The sequence below is a fragment of the Hordeum vulgare genome, chromosome 2H (assembly GCF_904849725.1).
Source record: "Hordeum vulgare subsp. vulgare chromosome 2H, MorexV3_pseudomolecules_assembly, whole genome shotgun sequence".
In the NCBI taxonomy this organism is placed as follows: domain Eukaryota; kingdom Viridiplantae; phylum Streptophyta; class Magnoliopsida; order Poales; family Poaceae; genus Hordeum; species Hordeum vulgare.
In genome coordinates this window covers 31,702,135-31,727,206 of record NC_058519.1, presented here as the reverse complement: position 1 = coordinate 31,727,206, position 25,072 = coordinate 31,702,135, and the positions used below count along the sequence as shown (strand labels likewise).

General features: G+C 45.9%; 2 protein-coding genes across 2 annotated transcripts; one reads left to right on the top strand and one right to left on the bottom strand.

The window, feature by feature from the left end:
* The first annotated feature begins 709 nt into the window (after positions 1-709).
* On the top strand, positions 710-11,738 carry LOC123425206. The gene is made up of 9 exons (XM_045108881.1): positions 710-3,127; positions 3,861-3,956; positions 5,508-5,606; positions 6,746-6,868; positions 8,531-9,806; positions 10,200-10,577; positions 10,829-10,930; positions 11,039-11,350; positions 11,495-11,738. Exons 1-8 carry the CDS (start codon positions 710-712, stop codon positions 11,317-11,319), a joined length of 4,773 nt encoding a protein of 1,590 aa, XP_044964816.1. The 3' UTR covers positions 11,320-11,350; positions 11,495-11,738.
* A 1,018-nt stretch (positions 11,739-12,756) lies between these two features.
* On the bottom strand, positions 12,757-19,379 carry LOC123424647 (aldehyde dehydrogenase 22A1). The gene is made up of 14 exons (XM_045108288.1): positions 18,905-19,379; positions 18,746-18,789; positions 17,614-17,715; positions 16,920-17,047; positions 16,606-16,728; positions 15,927-16,080; positions 15,196-15,299; positions 15,031-15,109; positions 14,785-14,880; positions 14,556-14,693; positions 13,941-14,156; positions 13,669-13,860; positions 13,298-13,441; positions 12,757-13,212 (listed from the first exon to the last, which is right to left on the bottom strand). The coding sequence occupies exons 1-14, from the start codon at positions 19,014-19,016 to the stop codon at positions 13,060-13,062; spliced, it is 1,785 nt and encodes a 594-aa protein (XP_044964223.1). The 5' UTR covers positions 19,017-19,379; the 3' UTR covers positions 12,757-13,059.
* Positions 19,380-25,072: the final 5,693 nt, after the last annotated feature.

The following is a 25,072-nucleotide window of genomic DNA, read 5'->3' as shown; positions in this document are numbered from 1 at the left end:
CCAAAAGAACTGGCTCTACGAATTAGTAAGAGCGACGTAGGCCTGGCGATTTAATTCTCAGGCCACACACTTACACACGTCAACGGCCCACTGGCCGGCAGTGCCCAGCGCACGGCCCAAATCCAACGCAAACCAGCCCAACACCTCATTCGTTGCCTTGCTTCAAATCCCATGCCTTCCCGCCGTCCACCACCTTCTTCCGGTCCGATCAACCCATCATCCTCTGCCCGGCATCATCCATAGGAGCAGCGTGAAGCAGCAGGGATGCTTTGCTTGCAGCGGTCGATTATTTTCCGGCGTCAGTGAAGCAAAGCACTAGCTACGTACCACGCGTCGCACGGCTTGCAGATCCAATTAGTCCGAGGCGTGCGCATCCTGTTTATGATGCTTTGCTTTTCCAGGGATTTTTGATCGATCGATTGGTTGGTTGATCGCACAGCCAACCTTTCCCTGCATGGATCTGGTGCTTTAATTGCTTGTATGGATTTGTTCACAAACGGCGACTGTGGAATAATGATGCTCGTTGGCATGCAGCAAGCTTTTGAGCCAGGTCGGCTAGCTCGAGCATCCGCATCCGCATGCGTGTCGGGCGCAAGCAACGAAATTCCAGCCAAAGCGGAGCGCGGCGCCATCGGCTATATACACACATGCAGGAGAGGGCTCGATCTCCATTGCACCGCGTCACCGCAGCATTGCCCGTCCGTCAGCCATGGCTGCGCCCGGCGGCCCGCCACCTCCACCTCCACCTCCACCGCCACCGCCACCGAAGTCTGACCAGGCCGTCGGCGACGCGTCGGCGTCACCCCCTCCACCACCGGACACAGAGACGGCCGGCCAAACTGCCCAAACATCACCCCCGCCACCGTCACCGAAATCTGACCAGGCTGTCGGCGACGCGTCGGCGACTCCCCCTCCACCCCCGGAGACAGAGACGGCCGGCCAAACACCACCCCCGCCACCGTCACCGAAATCTGACCAGGCCGTCGGCGACGCGTCGGCGTCACCCCCTCCACCACCGGACACAGAGAGGGCCGGCCAAACACCACCCCCGCCACCGTCACCGAAATCTGACCAGGCCGTCGGCGACGCGTCGGCGTCACCCCCTCCACCACCGGACACAGAGAGGGCCGGCCAAACACCACCCCCGCCACCGTCACGGAAATCTGACCAGGCCGTCGGCGACGCGTCGGCGTCACCCCCTCCACCACCGGACACAGAGACGGCCGGCCAAACACCACCCCCGCCACCGTCACGGAAATCTGACCAGGCCGTCGGCGAAGCGTCGGCGTCACCCCCTCCACCACCGGACACAGAGAGGGCCGGCCAAACACCACCCCCGCCACCGTCACCGAAATCTGACCAGGCCGTCGGCGAAGCGTCGGCGTCACCCCCTCCACCACCGGACACAGAGAGGGCCGGCCAAACACCACCCCCGCCACCGTCACCGAAATCTGACCAGGCCGTCGGCGAAGCGTCGGCGTCACCCCCTCCACCACCGGACACAGAGAGGGCCGGCCAAACACCACCCCCGCCACCGTCACCGAAATCTGACCAGGCCGTCGGCGAAGCGTCGGCGTCACCCCCTCCACCACCGGACACAGAGAGGGCCGGCCAAACACCACCCCCGCCACCGTCACCGAAATCTGACCAGGCCGTCGGCGAAGCGTCGGCGTCACCCCCTCCACCACCGGACACAGAGAGGGCCGGCCAAACACCACCCCCGCCACCGCAAAACCAAACACAAGCGGCAGAAACGGCTAGCCAGCCACAGGCCGACACGCAGCGGCAAACCGGGACGGGAGAGGTGGCCGGCATGCCTGAGATAACGCAGGCTGCTCCTTCGCAGGAGACTACGGCGGCCGCCGGTGCCGAGGACCACCTTCCTGCACCGCCGCCGCCGCCTGAGGAGCAGAAGCAAGGGGAAACTTCCAAGGACGGGAAGGACTCGGTCCGAGCAGAGGAGAAGAAGCCGGGCGCAAGCCACTGGCCCCGCGTCCGGTCGCCGGTGCTGTTGCTTCTCTCGCTCTTCCGCCTCCGCCGCCACGGGAAGCAGAGCATGCCGATCGAGCAGCCTAAAGTCTCTCCTTCGGCGCCAGAGGACGAGCTGGCGGCAGTACGGAAGGAGGAAAGTGACAGGAGCAAGCGCCGTCGCCATGAAGCCGAGGCGTCGTCGTCGCCGGCGGGACGGAAGGAGGCGCCGCCCGCGGAGCCGCACCAAACCAAGCGCCGCAAGAGCCTGCAGCGCACCGAGAGCGTCCGGCCTCCCGAAGGTGTCGCCGCTGCAGCAGGCGAAGCTGACGCCACCCCAAGTCCCATGAGAAAGAAGCTTCAAAAGGCGATCGTGCTCGTGAAGAAAACCTTGTCGTGGTACGGCCGGCACCACTCCCCGGAGAACGCGGAGAAACCGGAGGAGGAGGAGGACCAGTCGGCGGCGCGGAAGGAGAAAGGCGGAGACACCAAGCCGTCGACGTCGCCCACGCCGCCGGAGGAGGCGGGGACAAAGTCGAAGCAGCACGACAAGACCGAAGAGGAGGAGAAGAAGGCGAAGGAGGAGGCGGAGAAGGCGACGGCGACGGCGAAGGAGGATGCGCGGCTCAGGCTGTGGGCGCGGGCGGAGGTGCGTCTCGAGAGGATCCTCGAGGAGGCGTGCACGAGGCTGACGCTGGCCGAGTTCATGAAGCTCGGCAAGCCTGCCACCAACAACGACCCCGACGACAAGCGGCAGGAGTGCCTCCTGACCTTCTCCGTGTTCCCGCTCGGCTCGCAGGTGAAGAAGCAGGCCGTGACGTACTGGTGGTGCACGCGGTTCAACCTCTCGTCGGAGAAGGGCCGCGGCAGCGCGGACGAGACCTTCTCGAAGCTCTCCGCCGGCGGCTTCCTCGAGGCGTTCAAGAACCGCTGCAGCGGGGTCATCTACGGCTGCCGGGTGAACCCGCTGGTGCACTGGATGGTGAAGCACGTGGCGAGGGAGAAGGAGTGCGCCGACCTGGAGGAACCCGGCGGCCCGGCTTTCAGCCAGCCCAAGTCCGACGTCCTCTGCCTCACGGCGGGCAACCGTGCCCGGATGCAAATGACCAAGGTGACGCCTCCCAACAAAGAAGCGGTTGGGGAGCCATCCCAGTCACAGGTACTGATCCAGCTCGTTTAATTCTGGAGCTCCCACGAACTCTTTACTAAATCAGTGACACTAATTTTAATTTAAGACGGAGTGAGTACTATACTGATACATCAAGCACGGCTAATAGAGTACTCCTTCTATTCAAAAATATTTGAAGTTTATGTTTGTCCTAAGTCAAACAATTTAAAGTTTACTAAGTCTATACAAATACATTTAGAAAAAGTCTTTAAAAATGTATTAGCATGTGCAACATGAAATTAGTCTCTGGATTCAACATAAATATATTTTCATACTATATACTGCTGATGTTGTAGATATGATTTATTTTTCAATAAACTTGATCAAATTTATAGGTATCTTTAGTAACCACTCATATAACGGGTTGGCTATAAGATTAGAAAAGATTGGTCATCCTTTGCAACTTCTTTACACTCTTCATATTTTTTTGTTTTATCCTGGAGCACATGTAGTGGTGGACTCTTGTACGAGAGCCCACTCATTTTTTCTTTGATCGTCTCTATATGCCTTATGCTGAAAAAAGATGTCATATAAAAATTGTTAAAAGCCCTTTATCATGCTTGTTCTCAATTCGATAGCACAAACTGACTAGAAAATATGATCAAAATCATTGCGGGTATGATCCTTGAGAAACCCTTCAGAAAATATTTCTTGAAAATAGTCAATTATAAATGAAATAAAATACTTCCCTAACTGATAAATGCTAGCAATTTCATGAATGCAGAAGCTGCATGAGGACGGTGACTCAAAGGCCCAGTTGAAGCCTAATAGCACAAAGGAGCCTTCTGGAGGCCCACAAGCAGTTGGGCACCCATCGCAGGTTAGTTCCCGTTTTTATCTAGAACTGGCACGATATTGGGCACCTCCTAAGATAAGATGGAGCTGTGCACAGCTAAAAAAAAAGATGGAGCTGTACGCATTTGTCTGGGCATCAATCCTAGCTTTCATTAGGAGACTGGTGTGTTGGCTCTCGGCCTTCACAGAGGCCGGTTTTTTGGCAAAATACAAAATTCAAAATTTTTGGTTTGAAACAAAAATTGTACAACTAAACAAGGATGTAAGGAGTATGTGTGTAAAATTTTAGGAATAAATACGCTGAAATGTGCCATGTACAAAAAAACAAATTCATGGTCTGAGAGAATGAATAGTATCATATGAGAAAAACTCTCAAATTTATCTTTTTTTGCACAGTCCTTATTTCAACGTATTTCGTCCTGAAAATTTACACACTTGTGCATTATGACTTTATCTATCTCTATATTTACTGTAGATTTCTCTAACCAGAGAGCACCATTCTTTATCTAGAAAAACTAGAAAACATTAGTCTTTAATATGTGCCCCTAAAAATGCTCTAGAAAAACTAGAAATTACCGAAATCATCATGGGTAACTCGGTATGCCCTTCAAGATATAAGATAACACTTAGTATGCTTTTAATTTGAATTCTTGTGTATGCATGCTTGATATATCAGAAAAAACTACTTCCATAAAATAATATTAATATTAATATTGAAAATCAACTTATAAAGAATATACGTTATGTAACTTAGTAGCGAACTACAAATTTTGGACTACAATAAGTTCTGTCTAACTAGCGAATCCTGCAGGGTTGGGAAGGGTGGGGATGCCTTGTATTTTCTTTCTATAAGACATGAGTATATATATCCCCATAACTATATATTTAATTCCACGCATGCATCCTTTAGCTTTTATGGCATTTTGTTAACGAGTCAAAAGATTATTAAGAAAATTTATAGTCTGGTCACTTGTACAAAATTTGGGTACCCCCAAATTACATTACATGTACCTTTCAACTCAATAGACTAAAGCTTTTAGGGCACACACGCACACGCACACGCGCACGTGCGACAGACAGATTTTTTACATATCTAATTAGTTTTCAATAAACTTGATCAAATTGATAGATATTTGACTTAAGGCAAATATAATATTTCAAATATTTCAAAATGGAGGGAGTAATTAATAAGCATTTGTAGCCAGTTGATGGCTATCATTACTAACCACCTATACAATGGGTTGGTTATAAGATTAGATTGGTCATCTTTTCCTACTTCTTTCTCCTCTTCGTATTTACTTTTGTTTTATCGTGGAGCACGTGTAGTGGTGCACTCTTGAACAAGAGCCTGCTCATTTTTTTCGTATTAGCAAAAGTGACATGTAAACATTGTTAAAAGCCCTTTATTATACTTGTCCTCAGTTTGATGGCACGACCTAACTAGGAAATAGTATCGAAATCATTGCCGGTATGATCCTTGAGAAACCGTTTAGAAAATATTTCTTGACAATGTTCACTTATAAATAAAATGAAATACTTCCCTAACTAATAAATGCTAGCAATTTCCTGGATGCAGAAGCTGCCTGAGGACGGTGACTCAAAGGCCCAGTTGAAGCCTGATACAACGAAGGACCCTCCTGGAGACACAATAGCAGCAGTTGGGCACCCAACGCAGGTTAGTTCCCTTCTTTTATCTAGAACATCAGCCGTATGGTAGTTTTCTCTAACCAGAGAGCACCATCCTTTATCCAAAAAAATAGAAAACATTAGTCTTTAAAAGGTGCCCCTAAAAATGCTCTAGAAAAACTAGAAATTACCAAAATCATCATGGGTAACTCAATATATGATTATTATTTTTACTTTTCTGATAATAATATATGAATATAAACTAAATCAAGTTCTAAAAAATATACGTTATGTGGTTTAGTGGCGAACTATAAATTTTGGACTATAACAAGTTGTGTCTAACTAGGTAATCCTACAGGGTGGGGGAGGGGGTCGGGATGTCTAGTATTTTCTTTTCATAAGACATGTGTGTATATATCCCCAAAATTATATATGTAATTCCACGCATGCATCCCTTTGACTTTTATGGCTTTTTGGTAAACGAGTCAAAAGATTTACCTTTTACTAATTAAGAAAACTTATAGTCTAGCTAGTCACTTAGATAAAATTTGGGCACCCCCATGTATCTTTCAACTCAATAGACTAAAGCTTTTAGGGCATAAAGTCTACAGAAAATATATTAACAAATACGACTTGGAATTAGTCTCACTGGACTCAACATAAATATATTTTCATACTATATATGGCTGATGCTGTAGATATCTATTTAGTTTTCAAATAGACTTGACCAAATTTATAGATATTTGACTTATGGCAAATCTAGAATTTCATATTTCAAAAGGGAGGGAGTAATAAGAATTTATACCCCGTTGATGGCTATCATTAGTAACCACTCATACAACGGGTTGGTTATAAGATTAGAAAAGATTGACCATCTTTTCCAACTTCTTTCTCATCTTCATATTTTCTTTGTTTTATCATGGAGCACGTGTAGTGGCCCCACTCTTGTACAAGAGCCTGCTCATTTTATTTTCTTTCTCGTATTGACAAAAGTGACATGTAAATATTGTTAAAAGTCCTTTATCATACTTGTTCTCGATTTGATAGCACAACCCAACTAGGAAATAGGGCCAAAATCATTATATTATGATCCTTGAGAACCCCCCTAAAATAATATTTCTTTACAACATTCATTTTATATAAATGGAATATTTCCCTGACTAAATGCTAGCAATTTCCCGGATGCAGAAGCTACATGAAGACGGTGACTCGCATGACCAGTTAAAGCCTAGCCCAACAAAGCCTCCTGGAGGCACAATAGCAGTAGGGCGAGTATCCCCAAAAAATTGCTTCTGTGCACCGCGTCCACAGGTATGTAAATATCCACCGTTTGCATGCATGTAAATCTCCCCAGTGTACCACATTGCACCTTGTTTGGTTGCCCAAAGCAGTTCAGAAAAACATCCACAACGTGTTTGTTTCGAGGGATCGAGTTGAAGGCAGGGAATGGGAGTTTCAGTGAAGGGAGACTTAACATCTATTGATTGGTTGGAGGGCATGGGATTTTAGTCATGGCCAACTTCACTAGGGGCCAATTAATAGAAAGTCCATTTTAATTTCAACACAATGTGATTAGTTCTGAAGATTAGTGGGAGAATTTCAGGCACACGGGTTAAATGGAATGAAAACATAAGTACAATACGTATTAAATATAATAGTGGTTTATATGTCATAAAAGTAGTCTCTAGTGAACGCCACGTTGCAACCTAATTCTTGTTAGGTTTATTTTTCAATGTATATAGATCCTGCTAAATATGTTTTTATTGTATAGTTTCCTCATCTCTGATTTTGCTTAAGCAAGATACAAACTGAATCTACATGTCACCCTAGCTCTCTCTTCCACCATGTACCAATGAAGTAGTATAAGATAATGGGTTGGCATGAGTTTAGATACAAGCGAGGTCGAAAGATTGTACATATCTACAACGACTATGGGTCATGTTTTTCTATACAATCCAAAAAAATGAATCGGGTTCCACTATCAAAGGAACAAAGCATCCATTTTTTTGCGAGAAGAACAAAGCATCCATTTGTGCTACAAGATAAACGTAACGAAACCTAACGCAAGTTTTGCCGCCGTATGCACCACTAACAGGCAAAATAAAAAGTGCTTATAAACTTCTCAATGCTTGACCAGTTTAGGCTAAACATACTACTAGTATCACTTGTTTAGTACTTTCTTAATTATTCCTTATACAAGGCAACAAACTCAGATTACAGGAATCAAGGTAAAAATTTAATAAATGTTTTGCATGCAAACTGTTCTTTTTGTTAACCGTTATCATTAATATGCCGCATAGATGCAAGGAAGAAATAAGAAGAAAATAGCTAAGTATCATTATAACTTCATGCATGCAAGCACTCCCTCCATCCCAATATAATTGACTTAAAAGTGACTCTACTTCATACTAAAGTTAGTACAAAATCGAATCATTTTTAAGTCATTTATTTTGAAACGGAGGGAGTATTAAATAAGTTGCTAGTATAAAGAAAAATCAGTAATTATTGCCTCGGTTACTTTTGGTGGCCTTATATGAATGCAAAATGTATTTTTTTTATAATGACCTTGTATAAGGCATTGAAGGGAGTAATATAATGGATCCTTTTTGAAAGAAAAAACCACTTGGATTTGGCGGTTGGCGGGGTTGCTTGCACGCACGGATCTAAGGGGGGACGAGGGGGAGAGGGGGGGGGGCTCAATGAATTGGTTCTTCTTCAATGCCAGTAGTTATTTCAGCCAAAAATTCTCTTCATGAACAAATTTACCCCCTTAATGCATTCATCTTCGCTCCGTCACTGGTTGCTTGGGCATAACTGCACTCACCAGTACTAGAATTTCGGCCTGTGTGCCTCCCTCTATCCAAAGAAAACCTCAGTAGATGTAGCATTGCTAGCTCTTGTGGTTTTGCCAATCTAATTTTTACGATGTACTATCGCCTAGCGGTCAAAATTCACACCCCTGATTTTTCGTAGGATAAACAAGATAAGACCGATGACGATGATGAAACGCTGGAGATTGCGAAACTAGTGAGCGAGTTTAAAAAGAAGAAGGTCATCCTCAACATCAACGCGCACGTGTACCGGCTCCCGGAGCTCCTGCTCACCCAGCTTGGCGACGGGCTGGAGGTGCTGCAGCTCGGCCGGTGGGGGAACACCGACGACGAGACATACATGGAGGTGGAGTCCCTGGACACGCTGGGCGCCATCGGCAACCTGAAGAACCTCCGGTACCTGAGCGTGCGCGGGCTGTCCCGGCTGACGGAGCTCCCAGCGGAGGTCCGGCGGCTCCGGAGGCTGGCCATCCTGGACGTGCGCGGGTGCCAGAACCTCGTCAAGCTGCCGTCGTCGACCGTGAAGAAGCTCGTCGGGCTGACCCACCTGGACCTCACCGAGTGCTACATGCTGGAGCACGTCGGGCGCGGGGTCGCCGCCCTGCCGGAGCTGCGCGTGTTCAAGGGCTTCGTGTTCGGCGTCGGGAAGCGGCGGTACGACGCGTGCAGGCTGCAGCACCTCGCCAAGCTCAAGAAGCTGCAGAAGCTCAGCGTCAACGTCACCACCGACGCCAACGTCGAGAAGGACGAGATGAAGCAGCTCGGGAGGCTCGCCGCGCTGGTGTCGCTCACGGTGACATGGGGCGAGAAGCCGAGCATACTGCTGCATGACAGCGAGAAAGTCCGAAAGCAGCTGGAGGGGCTCCTCAATACGTGGACCGGCCTCCGGCTACCGCCGGCGCTCGAGAAGCTGGACGTCCGATGCTACCCCAAGGACAAGCTGCCGTTGGGGACGTGGCTCAACGGCAACAAGAAACTCAAGAAGCTCTACGTGAGGGGCGGCGAGGTGGAGGACCTCGAAATCCCCCAAGATAACGCCATCGAGACCCTGCGCCTCAGGTATCTCCAAAAGTTCGAGATGGGCTGGAGTGAACTGCTCGCTAAGTTTAATAAGGACATCATCAAGTGTGTGGAGGTTGTCGATAAGGATTATAAGGTGACGAGGGCTCAAACCAAGGGCAAAGATATTGTGGAAGCTAAGGTTGTTGATAAAGTGGAGAGTGATGGGACGAAGAAAGAAATGACTCCCATTAAGAAGCGGATGAAGATACCACCGTGTACCGTTGATGAAGATGGGGTGTGGGTGAGGGATCCCAAGGAAGACACCGGCGACCAAACTCCGGGTAAGGCAGAAGCTGCTACCGACGTTGCCGGCAAAGCCGAAAAAGGGGATGACGGTGCAAGCAAAGCGCAGAAAGGTTCGTTCTACTCCACTGTTTGAATTTCGGTGTCAAAAATATTTTAGCCATAGACGAAATCACCGAGTTTTGGTTTTAGTAAGAAGACAAATTTTCACTTGAATTTGACTAAGATACGACCAAACATTTTGAAAATTCAAAAAACTATTTGAATTTGTGTGTATTGCCGTAATTGTTTTTTTACTTAAAATCAATTACCTCAGTATTTAACGATTTAAAAACAATAATCAATGTAATTACACTAGAAATGAGATTGAAACCCATTACTACTCTAGTGGTAAAACAAAGCAGCAGGGTCCAAATTCAAGTGAAAATCATGCCTTGTCAGTAAGATATATATTGCATCCGAAATGCTTCCAATTTTTATTTGAAAACATCCTTACTTGCTTGTAGAAGTGAAAGAAGAAGAGAAGCCAAGCAGCCTCGAAGGCACCCATGGAGAAAAATCAGCACCAGCCAAGGATGACAATGCAGCTACGGATGAGATAAAAAAAGTTGACAGTGGAGATAAGAACCATGAGACTGTTAATAAAGAGAGCGACAACAAGCGAGAGGCAAAAGATGAAGAGCGTGATCCCATTAAGAATGGTGCACAAGTACAAGAATCTACCATAGATAAGAATAAGCTGAAGGTGAGGGATGAGGAACTCAAAGAGGCATTGGAGAAGAAACCGTCGCCTACTCTCGCCGACGATCAGACAGTCGCTCCAGCGAGTGACGGAGATATCAAGAAAGGCGCCGATGATAAAACCGACCAAAACAAAATAAGTGGTACATTGCCTAACTTGCCATATCTTCACATACATGAAACGTCATAATTTTGCTTCATGACCCCAAAATTTGTGTGTTTGTGTTCTAGTTCTACTGCAACACGTTTATTTACCACATCACGTGTATCTGATGTAATGTGTCATTCCTACTATGCCGTGTGTTTCTAGTTTGTATTGCATCATTTGTACTTCATGCCAAATATAGAAGTTCCCAAAGTTCAGAAAGAGATATCAATAGTACTTGCATTGCAGAAACCAAGGAAGAGAGGCAAGACAAATCGGGAGGTGCCAAAGGACAAGACGAGTCACCTACCAAGGAAGACACGGGAGGAGACACAAATGAACCACAAACAGGTCTTGTCTTCTTGATTTCCAATTACACCTATAAGTGTGTTGCACTATTGTGTATTGGATTATTAAAGTTTCTCTAAATATGACAAAACCGCGCTCTTGCTTCTGCAGAAGGTGAAGACAAAGGCAAAGACGATGAACAACCTGACGAAGGCGGAGGCGACAACGGCGGTGATGCGAGCGTCGGCGATGTGATGAGCTCGGAGGCGTCGGAGAAGACAAAAGAGGCGACCACTGCCACACTGCCCCCAGCTCCTGAAACAACCACTTCTCCCACGGCAACACCACCAGCATTACCGCCTGCAACTACCAGCGCTGCTCCAGCTGCCGTGGACTCTAAGGAACCTGGGAAGGCTGGCCAAGAACAGGCACCAGACGTAGAGAATAATTGAATATCGGAAGCATGCAATGCGTCTGCCTAAGGTACTGAAAATTCTTCGATCCAGTCAAATTGTATGTAATCTGAAATCCCTTTGCTACAAATCAGATAATTGTTTACTTTTTTTATCAGGGTTAGAATGGAAATGAGTGTACACGTTGTAATTTGTTCGCCGGTTGATTTTGCAGGTGCCCAAAACTAATGGGGGAGAATTGTTCTGATCGATGGGCACGTTTGTGTTAGTTCAGTCGCTATCGAAGTTGACGTGTGAAACAAATAAGAACAAGCCATTCTTTCTTGCTACTGGGGAGTGGTGATATATGTATGCTTATTACATTCGAGTTGTGTTTGAGTTGTGTTTCGTTACCCATATGTGTTATTGAATTTAAATTTGTTAACCCCAGTTGTATCAATAAATCTTCACGCAAATAAGATGTGTCTTGCTTGGGCTCAGTCTCCGTGGCAAAGTAAAGATTGCACCATAAAGAGGGTGTTTGGTTGTCATTTTTCTCTGACCAAGTAAGTGATGATCAGATGTTGATCTACTCTGTCACTGGTAGGGCCAGAATGCACCACTATCTTCAGGTGCAGCTTGCATGCTTTCATCCGCTAACATTTGCAAGCTAGTTCCATTTTCGTACATAGGTTTGAAACCGAGATGCCCGTGGTTGGCTGAACCATCAAGAGACATGATGGGACCGTTTTGTGATGCCAGCATGCAGTGAGGCCAGTTTGCGTGTTGTTACGTGTGTAGTTCGTTTTATTTTCATGTGTTTGCTTAGAGTAACTTGTTCAGTGTGCATATACCATGAGTGAGTTGTTCCTGTCTGCAACATTATAAATCTCTTTTCCAGCACATCATAGGTTGTTCCTGTGTAACACTTTATATATGTACCACTACTGATATTAACACCTAACTAAGATGAAACATGTCATCTTTCTCTGTTGTTAGCTTGTCCTCGGTTGAGTTGAAGAAGTGACCGTCAAGTTGTGAACACAAATGTTGTCGGTTCATGTCTTGAAGAAATGAGCAAGCAGTTTTGCAGATTCTCTCTCCTGATACTCCCAAGTTCTGATTACAGGTCAATCAAATTCTCATTGTTGTTTACCCGCAAAAAGAAAAAGTTCTCATTGTTCAGGTATTTCTCTGTATTCTATTTTAAGATTTTGACAAGTTATGTTGTACTCCAATTAACAAGGATGTCAGGTTGCTCTTTATTGCATGAGCATTTGATTGAAAACGGACGTGTTTAGTCACCCCTTCGCTCCTCTTCCTAGCGAACAGCAGCAAAAATGGACGAGTTGGGGTTTGCATTTGTTGGCAAGTTGGCATGCGCCCTCAACATATCCCTCTTGTAGCGCTGCAGCGGGCATATATAGATCAACACGGCATCACAAGCGGTCTATACTACAGGAGATTCACGACCACAGACGTGTAGAGAACAAGAGATTCCAAAAACCGAAGTGCTATGCTAGATGAAAGTCCCAGCAAAACACGTTCAACATTTACATTCATGCAGGTGACAATCGAAACCAGGTCTTACATCGCTGATTGCAATCTTCACTTTCTAGGAAAGAGCACTGGTTCTAAAGGGCGTTTCACATTCAAATAAATGCTACCTTGCCCTGAGCCTGATCCCCACCAAACTTGGCACCTTGAGGACAACAGCCAAAAGACTAGTCCACAGGCAGGAGCATCATCATCAGAGCAAACTGATGGGATAAAACATTGTGCCAAATGCTTCGCCCCTGCTCACCGGCTTTTCCTCCTGGTTATAGGAGACTTCTGCTCCGAGATCATCTTTAACAGATTCACGAGTGACTGCAGCCTGTCCCATACGCTGATGCCGTACAGAGTCTCGACGAGCAGCTGCTGGAATGCAAACCCATTCTCCGAGACGGGATACTGCGAAATGATCATTAGCAGACTATCAGAAACATGGTACCGAGCAAACCATGGAAGCCCGACATTATGTGGGGAAACAGCAAACCTGAATAGGCTTGGGGATCATTGTTTTGACGTATGGCCACCACCTGTCTTCTACAACTGCCTTTACAAGGCAGCAGGCCCGCAAGCCTTCCACACCAGCGAACCTTCCAAACCCGCTGTCTTTAACACCGCCAAAGGGCAAAGACTGCACCGAAAAACAGATGTAAGACTACTCGCATTGACAGTGGTTAACGTAAAAGAAACAAGAAACAATCTATGCCTGCCTGCAGTTCTACGACAAAAGTGTGTTGAATAGCACTATATCTGCAATACACATGTCTGTACTTCCAAGATATCTTCAGAATGCTTATATCTTAAGCTGTGTGTCAATTACTACATAAGAGAGAGCACAAACTAGATAGTGTTACCCACCTGACACATATAACTTGAAGCAAAATCATTGATTGCTGCAACACCGCACTGTAGTTGAGACGCTATTTTGATGGCACGCTTCTGGTTGCCAGAAAAAACAGCACAACCAAGACCATATTTAGAATCATTTGCAAGTTGGATGACCTCTTCATCAGAAGAGAATTTCATGATTGGTAGAATCGGCCCGAATGCCTGTTAATCAGCAGTAACAGTGGTAAGGCTAACATCATTGGCACAAAAACGAAATCATACATAGTTTGGCTACAGCCTACCTCTTCCTGCATAATTTTCATTGTGTGATTAACATTCACTAGAACAGTTGGGGGAAAGAATTGATCAACAGCATCTTCACCCAAATTCCCAAAGCTCCCTCTGCCAGCAATTTCGGCACCTTTGTCAAGAGCATCATTAACAAGATTCTGAAGTCTCTCAGAGTGCTCTATCATACAGATTGCACCCATATCGTATCTGCCAGATAATGGGGGCCCCTAGGAAAAGCACAATACGCAAAATGAGAAGGCAAATCATGACATAAATACTACCGGAAAATAAGATTACCAGCATTAACTTACATATTTACAGCATAAGGACTTTAACTGATAAAATTATCTAGTGTCGCCAATTGAACTTAGAGTATGTTTAAACTGAGTAACATATGGTAAGGTGGAACTGGAATAACAATAAACATGATGGAAACAAAAGGTAAATGTGAATGTAAAAGTTGCATGTGGACGACGTAACAGTACCAAGAGTGATTACAATACAGGAAAATGTAAAATAGCAACAGAGGGTGAATCTTGTGCTCAAATTACGAACTCAAAAGGCGGGCAATAAAATTTGCACTTGCGCATCTGGCTATTGACTGCAAAATACAGCTGTGAACTTACAACAGATATTGATTTGATGATCTTCACTACGCGAGAAACAAAGGTAGGATAGATATCCTTGTGGACATAAAATCTTTCAGCACCAGCACAATTTTGTCCACTAGATTGCAGTGCAGCTCTCACAGCAACTTGAACAACCTTCAAATGACGAAGGGCTATAGGTTAGTTGCTGTAAAGAGAACAAGCTGCCCATGACATAGTGATATACACAACATAAAAATACACTTACATTGGGTAAATCCACATCTTCGCACACAATAAATGCATCTTTGCCACCAAGCTCAAGAGTTACAGGTATTAATGTTTCCGATGCTTTTTGCATAATCTGTGATAGGCACAATACTCAGCACATTATCAACAGAGAAAGCGAGCACATTAAGTGTATGCATGCAGCATCGATCATGGTATCCACAAGGGCGTAAATAATATTAGCAGCATGGGATTACAAAATCACTACTTCAGATGCAAGTTATACCATCCTTCCAACGCCAGGTGATCCAACAAATATTATTTTGTCCACTGAAGATACAAGAGCTTGACCCGTTTCTGCAAAACTACAGGAGAAAAAAAAAAGTCCAGCAGGTAGGGCATGTCAGTAATTAGCCTGAACATCAAGAAAATGCAGAAGCTACATTCGTACCCAGTTACTATGTGAACCAGATTATCTGGGGCACCAACAGCTAACAGAGCTGCTTGTATGATGCGAGAATAAAAACAGCCGGACCAACTCGCATGCTCTGAAACCTGTAAATCGGCATTTTATTAGAGAGAATAATGGATAACATTACAGTAACTTTGTTACTTAAATCAAGAATATGAATGAAAAGGTAAAAATTCAAAGGGCATAATGAAAATTAACTTTGCAGAGAAAAAAAAAGCATATGATTATTTCCATATGTTTGACTTGGCACAACAACAAAATTTTATGACATGATCAGTACAAAAATTGTGCAATATGCAATTCCTTATTCTCATGGGAAATACTAGCTTCACCATATGGAACACAAATGGTTGCCATAATCGACTCAAAGGTGATACATAATAAATGTAACGCATGAAGATCATCGAATAACAGAAGTCAACAGGTTGACCTAAGACTATGAGTATGCGAGAGTTTCCATGTCAATAGTTTGTAAGGCGATTTAGTCAGGTCGAATTGGGGTATACCCAGGTTACGAACAAGACCGTACTCTGAGCAGATGGTAGATTGCCATAACTAATAAGCTCCAGACTTCAAGCTAAGCTAAAGCATTTTTCTAACAACGGAAACTCAATAAAAAATGTACAGGAACTCAAAGACTGTTGTGCTTGATCATGACCAAGAATTTTTACTCATATCAGATTGTAGACGATATTCATCTGATTACTTACCTTTATAACTGCTGCATTACCAGAGAATACTGCAGCCAGCATCGGATTAAACACATTGTGGAAAGGATAATTCCATGATACAATTGCACCAATCACCCCGAGAGGATAGAATTCAACCTTCGCTGTTTTGTGTAGCATTGATCTCCCACAAGACCTGAACAGTATTTAAAGCAAATACATGCAGGCAATAAGAAAACAATGAATCGGTTACGGCATTATTTTAGGCGTTATGAAATGAATGCCGTTGGCAACAGTGCAGCAATAGAATATTACTGCGACATGTGCAAAAATTAAAAGGCCTATCTTCTGCGCAAGAATTAAGAGAAGTTGCTAGCCCAATATCTGCAGTATGTTCAGGTCCTAGTGTGTAGTCATGTTTTAATCAAGACCAGAATTCATTTGCTGTTCCTAATTTCCAAAGTTCACACACATTATGGTACTAAATAATGCTAAACAGACCCAGTGATGTTACATATCATAAAGTGAACCATTGTGTACTACTGTACTGTACTTCAAGTGTCCAACACAAGTCACGCCTACTATGCTTAACTTACTTCAACTGTTCCTATGTATGATCCTATTTGTTTAACATGCATGGTTAATCAACATTAAACATTGGGGCATTGCATGGCTCTTAAGTTATTGTATACATCACATTTGGGTATTTCTGTAGTCTAACCTGTACTCAGGCTTTAACCACTTCTCACCCTCATCCAAAAGCCAGTGAATCTTCTCACATGTGGTCATTATCTCACCTAATGAAGCATCAACCATAGTCTTTCCAGTGTCACGAGATGATATCCTGCATAAAAATAACAGTGTGGACTCTCAGACCTTCAATATGTTGGAAAGTGTGAGCAAATGAAACAAAAGGAGAGGCCATTGATCAGGACTAAGTAAGCCCTTCATCAGGAGTAGACACTGCTTATAGAAAGGTCGTTTGCATCAGGTACAATCAAAAGATAAGAGTTTGAATTCCCAATATGTCCTTACTCGCATATCAGATCCTGATGTTCAAGTATATACTTCAAAAGGATCCTGAGGAACTGCCGCCTCTGTTTGAAGCTGCTTTTTGCCCATATCTCTTGTGCTTTACGAGCTTGTGCAACATGCTCCTGGACCTAATGAGTCAAAGAATAAGTGATACGAAATAGAAAGCCACATTAATGAAGGTCCCAACTATTGCAGAAACAGTACTCCCTTTGTCAAGAAATATAAGAGCATTTAGATCGCTAAAGTAGTGATCTAAACACTCTTATATTTCTCGCTCTTATATTTCTCAGTGATCTAAACGCTCTTATATTTCTCGCTCTTATAATGCGAGAAGTATAAGAGCACTGAGATCACTACTTTAGTGATCTAAACGCTCTTATATTTCTTTACAGAGGGAGTACATAACAAGCTTTGCTTTCTCCTCAATTATGACTAAGGAAGTGTGAACCATATTTCTAGTCAATAATGCAATAGAAGATAACCAGACCAACTAAACATGAAGGATAAAAAAGCGCTAGGCGTTAATTGTGTGTTTTGCCACCGCCTTGCGCTTTTCTGACCAAAGCGCACGCTTAAGCACAATTCTGTGCACATTAAGCGTCAGGTGTTTTGCTATCACCTAAGCCTAGGCACACCTTTTTGTAACTATGCTAAACATATAGTGGGGTACATTGTACTTAAAGAGAACGCATACCTCATCAGGAGTCAAAGCAGGGAAGTATCCCAAGTATTTCATGGTAGCTGGCTCGTAGCAGCGAACCATGTCAGTCTGTGCAGCTTTCCCCTTCCTTGGTACCTGCAGCAAAGCATAAACTCAACATGATACAATTCAGAAAAAAGCTGCCCCTCCTGCCACAACAGATCATTTTTAGCTTTTGGTAGTTCATCTGAAAGCAAATAACCGCTGCTTAAAAAGTATGTGTAGTGCTTCTCTACAACAATTCCGGAGATCCTATATTGGCACCAAATCAAACTCTAGCTAATTGAGGCCCTTTTGGTTGATATATCTGTTTCTTTTTATTCTGAAAGTAGGGGAAATGGGGAAACCCAGCTCAAAAAAAGAATTATACATTTCATTTACAAGTAATTTTTGTCCCCCTGTATTGAACCATTTTGACACTGAGATGGTGAAGCCTAATAACCACTTAAGGATCGATTGTGTGTCAAAAGTAAAATTCAGTCATCCTTTTTTCAATCAGCTGTCCACCAAATTGCAATCAATTGACCACATCTTCAAGTTGCCAAAGCAATGATCACAGCACTGGAAGGTTGGGACATATCAAAGAATCCAACATAGAGGACAGTAAAATCAGCTTACAGAAACCGTCAGCAGACATCTTCCAGATGGCCATCCAACTCACATGTTTCCACAGAAATACAGCGGTTCAGTACTGCATCAGATCTACTGGATCGCTTATGTACTTGGAGCTAGCCATATCCTCATGCCACAGCTTAATCCACCAGACACATGTCTCCCGCCGACGGCAAAATAATCACATAACACCAATTAGTAATATTATTACTGCATGGCGTTATTCTTGATGTCATACTACAATGTGCAATCCCAGGTTACACAAACCATGATCGGAGCAACCAGAACAAGCAAAATTGAGTACTAGACTACTGGTAGCAGCACCAAACCAGAACACACTGATCCTAGCGCAACCGCCGATGCATCGGATGCTGTCTAGAATCCCAGATCACGAAAACACAAACCGCAATGTTAACTTAGGCAGGACGAGCCAGCATTCACGTTTGCGCAGTGGACCATTCGTTCGGACCGAAATCGTCATCAGAGGGGAGGGAATGTGGAGAGGGGGACTCACGTAGATGAAGCTGTCCTCCTTGTTCTGGTTGACCTCCTCCATCACTGCACCAAAATCCGACCACGGTTAATAAACCCTGGTAAACCCCCTGCCAATCCTCCCCGGGGGGAACCACCGGCACGGTACGAAACCCGGGTGAGGGGAATGCGGGGGGCGTACCGTCGGAGGCGTCGACCTCCATGGAGGGGACGGTGGGCGGGATGAGGAAGAGCAGGACGCGGCAGAGCGCGTAGGCGGCCGCGAGCACCAGCAGCGGCCACCAGAACGCCATGGCCGACGTGGGGCCCCACCCCCTGGCTAGGGCTCCGGCTCGCCGTCGGCTCCGGGGCGGCGGCGGCGAGGGAGGGGGTGAGGGGGCGGGGGCGGGGGCGCGCGCTCAGGAGTGGCGAGATTGCATCGGAGGGAGTGGGGAACGGAATCAGATCGGGGGAGGGAAGGGAAGGGAGCGAGGGAGGGGAGGAGAGGGATTTTGGAGGCTGGAAGGAGTACTTTATTCGATTCGATGGGTGGAGCGGCGAGAGACAGTGGGGAGGAGGAGAAAGAGATGCTCCGCTAGCGCCACTGGCGTCCGACGGCGAGCGGCGGCCGCCTCGTGCCCTCCGCCGTGCGCGGTTCGCGAACCGTACGCCGTCCGACCCTGTCCGTCCGATCGCCCGAGGGCCGGCACACGGGAAAAGGGGTACTTTGCGTAGGAAAAAGTCCATTTTGATCCTTAAAAAAAATGAGATTTTTTTTCATGAATTTCGAAGAAATAATTACGGATTTAGAAATGACACGTACTATTTTAAAATGACACGTACTTTTTTTTATAATATTTAAATATTTTTTGAAATGCCATGTACTATTTTTATAATATTTATTAAATATATTTTGAAATGTCACATACTATTTTTATAATATTTAAATATATTTTGAAATGCCACGTACTATTTTTATAACATTGGCGACTGAAGCCATGCCCTTTTCTCCATCGGCCGCGACGGGGCATCTATCGACTACGGCTCACCTTCCCCTAGTTGCGTCTTAACCTTCAGATTACTGAACGTAAGAGCATCTCCAACAGCCGCGCTATACTAGCGCCGCGCCGCAAAAAAAGGGACTATAGCGCGCGCGCAACGCGTCCGACAGCTCCAGCGGGCGCGTAAAAACGAGTTAGACGCGCTGGCCATAGCCTCATCCCGCGCGGTTAATTTCGGGCGTCCACTTCCGCGCGCGGCAGACTCGAGCGCGCGCACGAACTCGCCCTTTCCTTCCTCCTTCGCACCCGCGCGCGCCGGCGCCAGCGCCCCGGCCACCATGGACGCGCACACCGGCGCCCCGCTGACCCCGCTGTACAGCCGCGACCCTCCCGCCGCCGCCGCCGCCGCCGCCGAAAACCCTAGCGCTGGCGCCGCCGCCGCCACCGGAGCTCCGCCGACCGTCGGCCTCGCGCGCAGCCTCTTCTTACCGCCGCGGATGACCACGCCGACGGGTGGCGTCGCGCCGGCGCCGTCCCGTGCTGCCGCCGCGCCGTCAAGGGAGGTTAGGGAGGAAGATTCATCTTCGAAGGCGGAAGAATCGTCGGCGGAAGAAGAGGAAGAAGAGGAAGATGGTTGATATGTTTATGTCTTCAACTTTGTTGGATGAACTTGTATTTTGAACTTGGTTTGCATTTTGAACTTGGTTGGATGAACTTGTGGGCATGATTTTTATTCATCAACTTGTTTGTGTTAAAAATTTCACATGTTCATTGCATTTTGATGAATGTTTCAAACTATTTTGTGCTCATATGCCCTATATTTGAAAGCTGCTGGAGCGGCGCGCGCGCTGCATTTTAGCGCGTTGCTGGAGCGGAGCGCGCGCGCTGCATTTTAAAGCTACTGCTGGAGCCAGCGCTGCGCGACGCGGCAAACCAGGCGACCAGCGCGCGGCAAATAGGTTTTTTAGACGCGGCTGTTGGAGATGGTCTAAGTCCTCATTCGTGTCAACCTATATCCCCTGACATACCACGAGCTCTTCCTATCCATTTAGAGGTAAGATGTCCAGAGTTTACGACCACCACATCAAACGGACAAGAGCTATGCAAGAAAAGACATAGATCAATCACTAGGCAGCGTTCACCAATTCATACTCACCGTGAACCGGCGCAGCAGCTTGGTGGCGCTGGTAGCATGACGCCGCTCTACTACTTCACCCCACGGCAGGTGCGGCCAGCGTGCGCGTCACCTTCGCAGTTCCATTCCCCCATCACACGGTTTGCATCGTCGGCGAGGCTGCCTGTTCGGACGCTACGAATATCCTCGTCTTCCCCCCCCAACGCCCCAGGGGTGTCCTCGCCTCGGGAGCCCTAGGTGCCGATAAGAGGGAGCTCTGACGCGGTGCGCGCACGCATCTCCACCAGTGTGGCTGCTGCGCCTCGGGTCTTGCCGCTACGGGAAGTCTGAGAGACGCCATGGCGTTCCCGGCGGCAGCATCCCATGGACGTGGGGGGTTACATTACATCAGAGTTTGGCAAAGCAATCCCCAAATGAATTATGCTAATCTGTAAAAATAGGGGGTTATCTGTTAATCACGTTTAAGTGGATGCTGAGGGATCCCACCTTTGATCCGTGGCGTCCATTATAGATCTGATGGTCTACGTAAGAATTTTCAGATTTTCACTAGAAAGGCATTTCCACTGGATACTTCGGCAAAAAAAGGCTGTCCTTTTTCAAAAAATGAGAACAAAATATAAAAATTAAAATGAAAATTAAAATTTAAAAAAGAGTAAAAAACAAAAAAAACATAGTACGTGACATATTTAAATATATTTAAATATTATAAAAATAGTACGTGGCATTTCAAAATATATTTAAATATTATAAAAAAGTACGGGTCATTTTAAAATGACGAAGTATCAACTGAAAACTCCTATTGGGTAAAAACTGAAAACTATCATCGTACGCCGTCTGATCAAGACGTACTGTGCACAGCAAAGGTGGGATTCTAACTAGCCACTTAATCACAGTTCTGCATCTAACCCCTCCTACTTACGTCCTAGGTTGGTAACGATTCAAAAAAAAGAAAGAGAAAAACAAATCGACCCGTGCGAGGGAGACTTGCAGGCGGCGGCGATTCGACGGCGAGAGCGACGCCGCTCCTCTGGCGACGGTGATGCAGAGCCCGCAGCCCCGACGCGACTGCTAATGGGTTGTGCCTACGAGCGCTCGTTACGGCGGCGGTAGCCCCCACACAGCGCTGACTGGAATGCCACGGTGATGGCCCCGTGCCACGGCGACCTCGGCGGCCCAGCCATCCTGGCGCTGCTCCTAGGCGAATTGGTGCTAGCCCATGCGAGGGATGAACGGAGACCTCGGTGGCCCTGGCTTCCGGGCGGCTTGTCCTTTGAAGCTGTTGTTTCTGTTTCCGAAGAGATCTCGTTACTGAATGATGAATGGTGTTTTGCTGTAACTGAATGATGAACCTATCCAAATTGACCGGGGGAGGATGTATTTCCATATCATGGTGGCCAACCTCATTGCAATCATGTGTTTGCAAAACCGAATCACCACCAAGCTAGGAGAAACAACCATGGCATTGACGTCAACAGTTTGTATCAATGGAGGAAGAAAAAAATCATACAAAAATCTACTACTTACCTGTGTAGTATTACCAGTATGCAGGTGCATGGCTGGGGACGAAGGATCGGTGACACCATTACTTATAACAAGCGGCAGTGATGCATGTTGTGGAAGGCGAGTCACAACCGGCATAGAGCAATGGCTCACGGCCATGTCCGGCGGAGGGCGTGGGATCACGGGCAAGGGCGGCGGAGGGCAGGGGGTCACGGTCGAGCCCGGCGGAGGGCTAGTGCTGTTGGACGGGGCGGTCATCGGAGAGCTAGCGCACATGGCGATCGTCGACGACACAGGACTAGACTCCATGGCAGCACATATTTGTTTTCCTTTTTTCTGTTGAATCGTTACCAAGCTAGGACGTAAGTGAAGCGGTTAGCTAGGACGTAAGTACAGGGGGTTAGCTGCGAAAATGCGATTACGTGGCTAGTTAAAATCCTACCTTTGTTGTGCACCGTACGTGCTTGATCAGACGGCGTACGATGATAGTTTTCAGTTTTTACCGAATAAACGTTTTCACTTGATACTTCGCCTTTTAATAATTATTATACTAGCCAAGTGCCAACAATAAATATGCAATCAAACCCCTAGGGTTTGAACCCTTTTCGTTACCGACCGCGCGCACCCAAAAGCTAACCCAAGAAAATACTCCCTCCAAACTTGTCTAGGCGTCATGAGTGAAGAGTGCGTTGATCTAGCTTGGTTTGATGTTTTTGCCATGTTCTGAGGTGTTCATTACAGTTGTGACGAGGCCCGTGTGCTCTATGTTCGACCTCTTTGGCATTGTTTGGCTTGAGTTTGGGCAAGGGAGAGTTGTGTGCTTGTGTTGTCACGAATGGACGTGAATACTAACCTTTCAGTGTAGCACTTTACCGAAAGGCGTTGTATTGATCATCTTGGCTACTTCTTCTATGAATGTATGACATGCATGCTCGTGTGCATACTAAGAAAAAAATTCCTCTCCACGTTGACATCTTGGCTACTTCTTCTATATATGCAGGGCACCGCAGCCGCGAGGGAGAAACCCGCGTTTTTCCGGATTGGGGTCGGGATTTTGCTGCGCCCCCTAAATTTTTTTGCGGGCCGGTGCGGGATGCGGGGTCTGATCGGGCTGGTTTTTCCACCCCGACCCACATTTTAGCGGTTATTTTACGGATCGGGACGGATGCTTGGTCTGCTAGAGTTGCTCTAACAAGGTGAAAGTGACAACAGTTCAATGTCAAGTGCTAAAGCGGCAAAAGAAAATTGGTCAAAACATAGAGTGGAAAAAACAAAAAATCCCAATAAAAAAAGCACACCTTGGCAGTACCAGCGAAAAGTGAGTTATTTAGTACAATTAAATATGTAACTAATGTGAGTGATTAAAGGTGTTTAACTTTGCAAATATCACTAATGGATAATTCTGAGAATATGGTTTTTTATTCTTGAATTGTTGAGAGACATTTCACCAACTCACATTTATATATCATACACAACTGAAAATCAAATATACTAATTAGCATCTCTTAGTATGCTCAAGGCAGCGACTACTCATTGTTTCACATTTACCACCCATGGATGTAAAATTCGAGTGTTTAACACCATCATTTTTTCTTGTAGGGGAAGTTTGATACCGTCATCCTACATGGTTTTCTAGATAAGTTCAAAAGCATGCATGAGCTCATACGCAAACAAACCTTGCACACAAATAACGCAGGACAAAATGAAATGCCCCCCCCCCCCCCCCCCCCCGGTTTTAACCCCAAACTCTAACACTTGTCTAGAACACATCGTTAAACTATAAAACTCTTTCACTTCAAAGCTTTCTTCAGCGAGACACAGTAAACCATTGGTGTCCATTATGTTCTATACTACGACGATTCGGCATGTTATGTTGCAACTAAAGGATGATGTCCAACAATGAAGTGTAGTAAAGATGCGCATGTTAAAATGGATATACGGCACACACACAAAATCGAGTCCGAATGATAGAGTTTGCTAGCATCAATTGAAATGAAACCTATACTACTACTACAAACACCGCCGTACTACGCCGCACTTAACAGCATCTCGAATAAGCTACAAAGTGCACATCTTGTTACACACAAGTAGAGGCACTCAGTTCTACTCTTTTTTCTTGTGAGCCAAATCGCTCAGCTCTACTTCTTGCACGAAGTAGCCTTCTTCGACTTCTTGGCGGCCTCTTTGTCCATCTTTGCCTTATAAGCCTTGCACACTGAGTTGATGTGGCCCAGTGTGGTCGCCGTCTCAACGAGCGGCATCTGGCAGATACGGCATGGACGGGTCCGGTTGTATTCCTCCTGAAGCTTCAGCTTGTCCTGGGTCCCTGGACCCTTGGCCTTACCCATCTGCATGCATTGTGTTAGCAGCCAACCGGAATTCCTAGCGATAGAAAGCAATTCGCACAACATATCCCATGCGTAATGATGTTTGTAAGGCGCACAAACCAAAGAATTGTCACGATCGACTCGATCGGACCAAACTGACGGCATAAACTGACCTGAACTAGTTCGAATTCAAGCATGGATATCTATATATATAGCGCGAACAAGGGACCGGAGTAAAAATACTACACCAACATCCTGTTACACTACAATCAAAAGCAGGCACCATAGTAATAATGAACATAGAACCAAGATCACATCTAATGAAGCTACTGCATATATATACAAAAGGATAATATAGGATGGAGCTGCAGGGGTAAGGAAAACTTTGAACAGTTGAACAAGCGTAT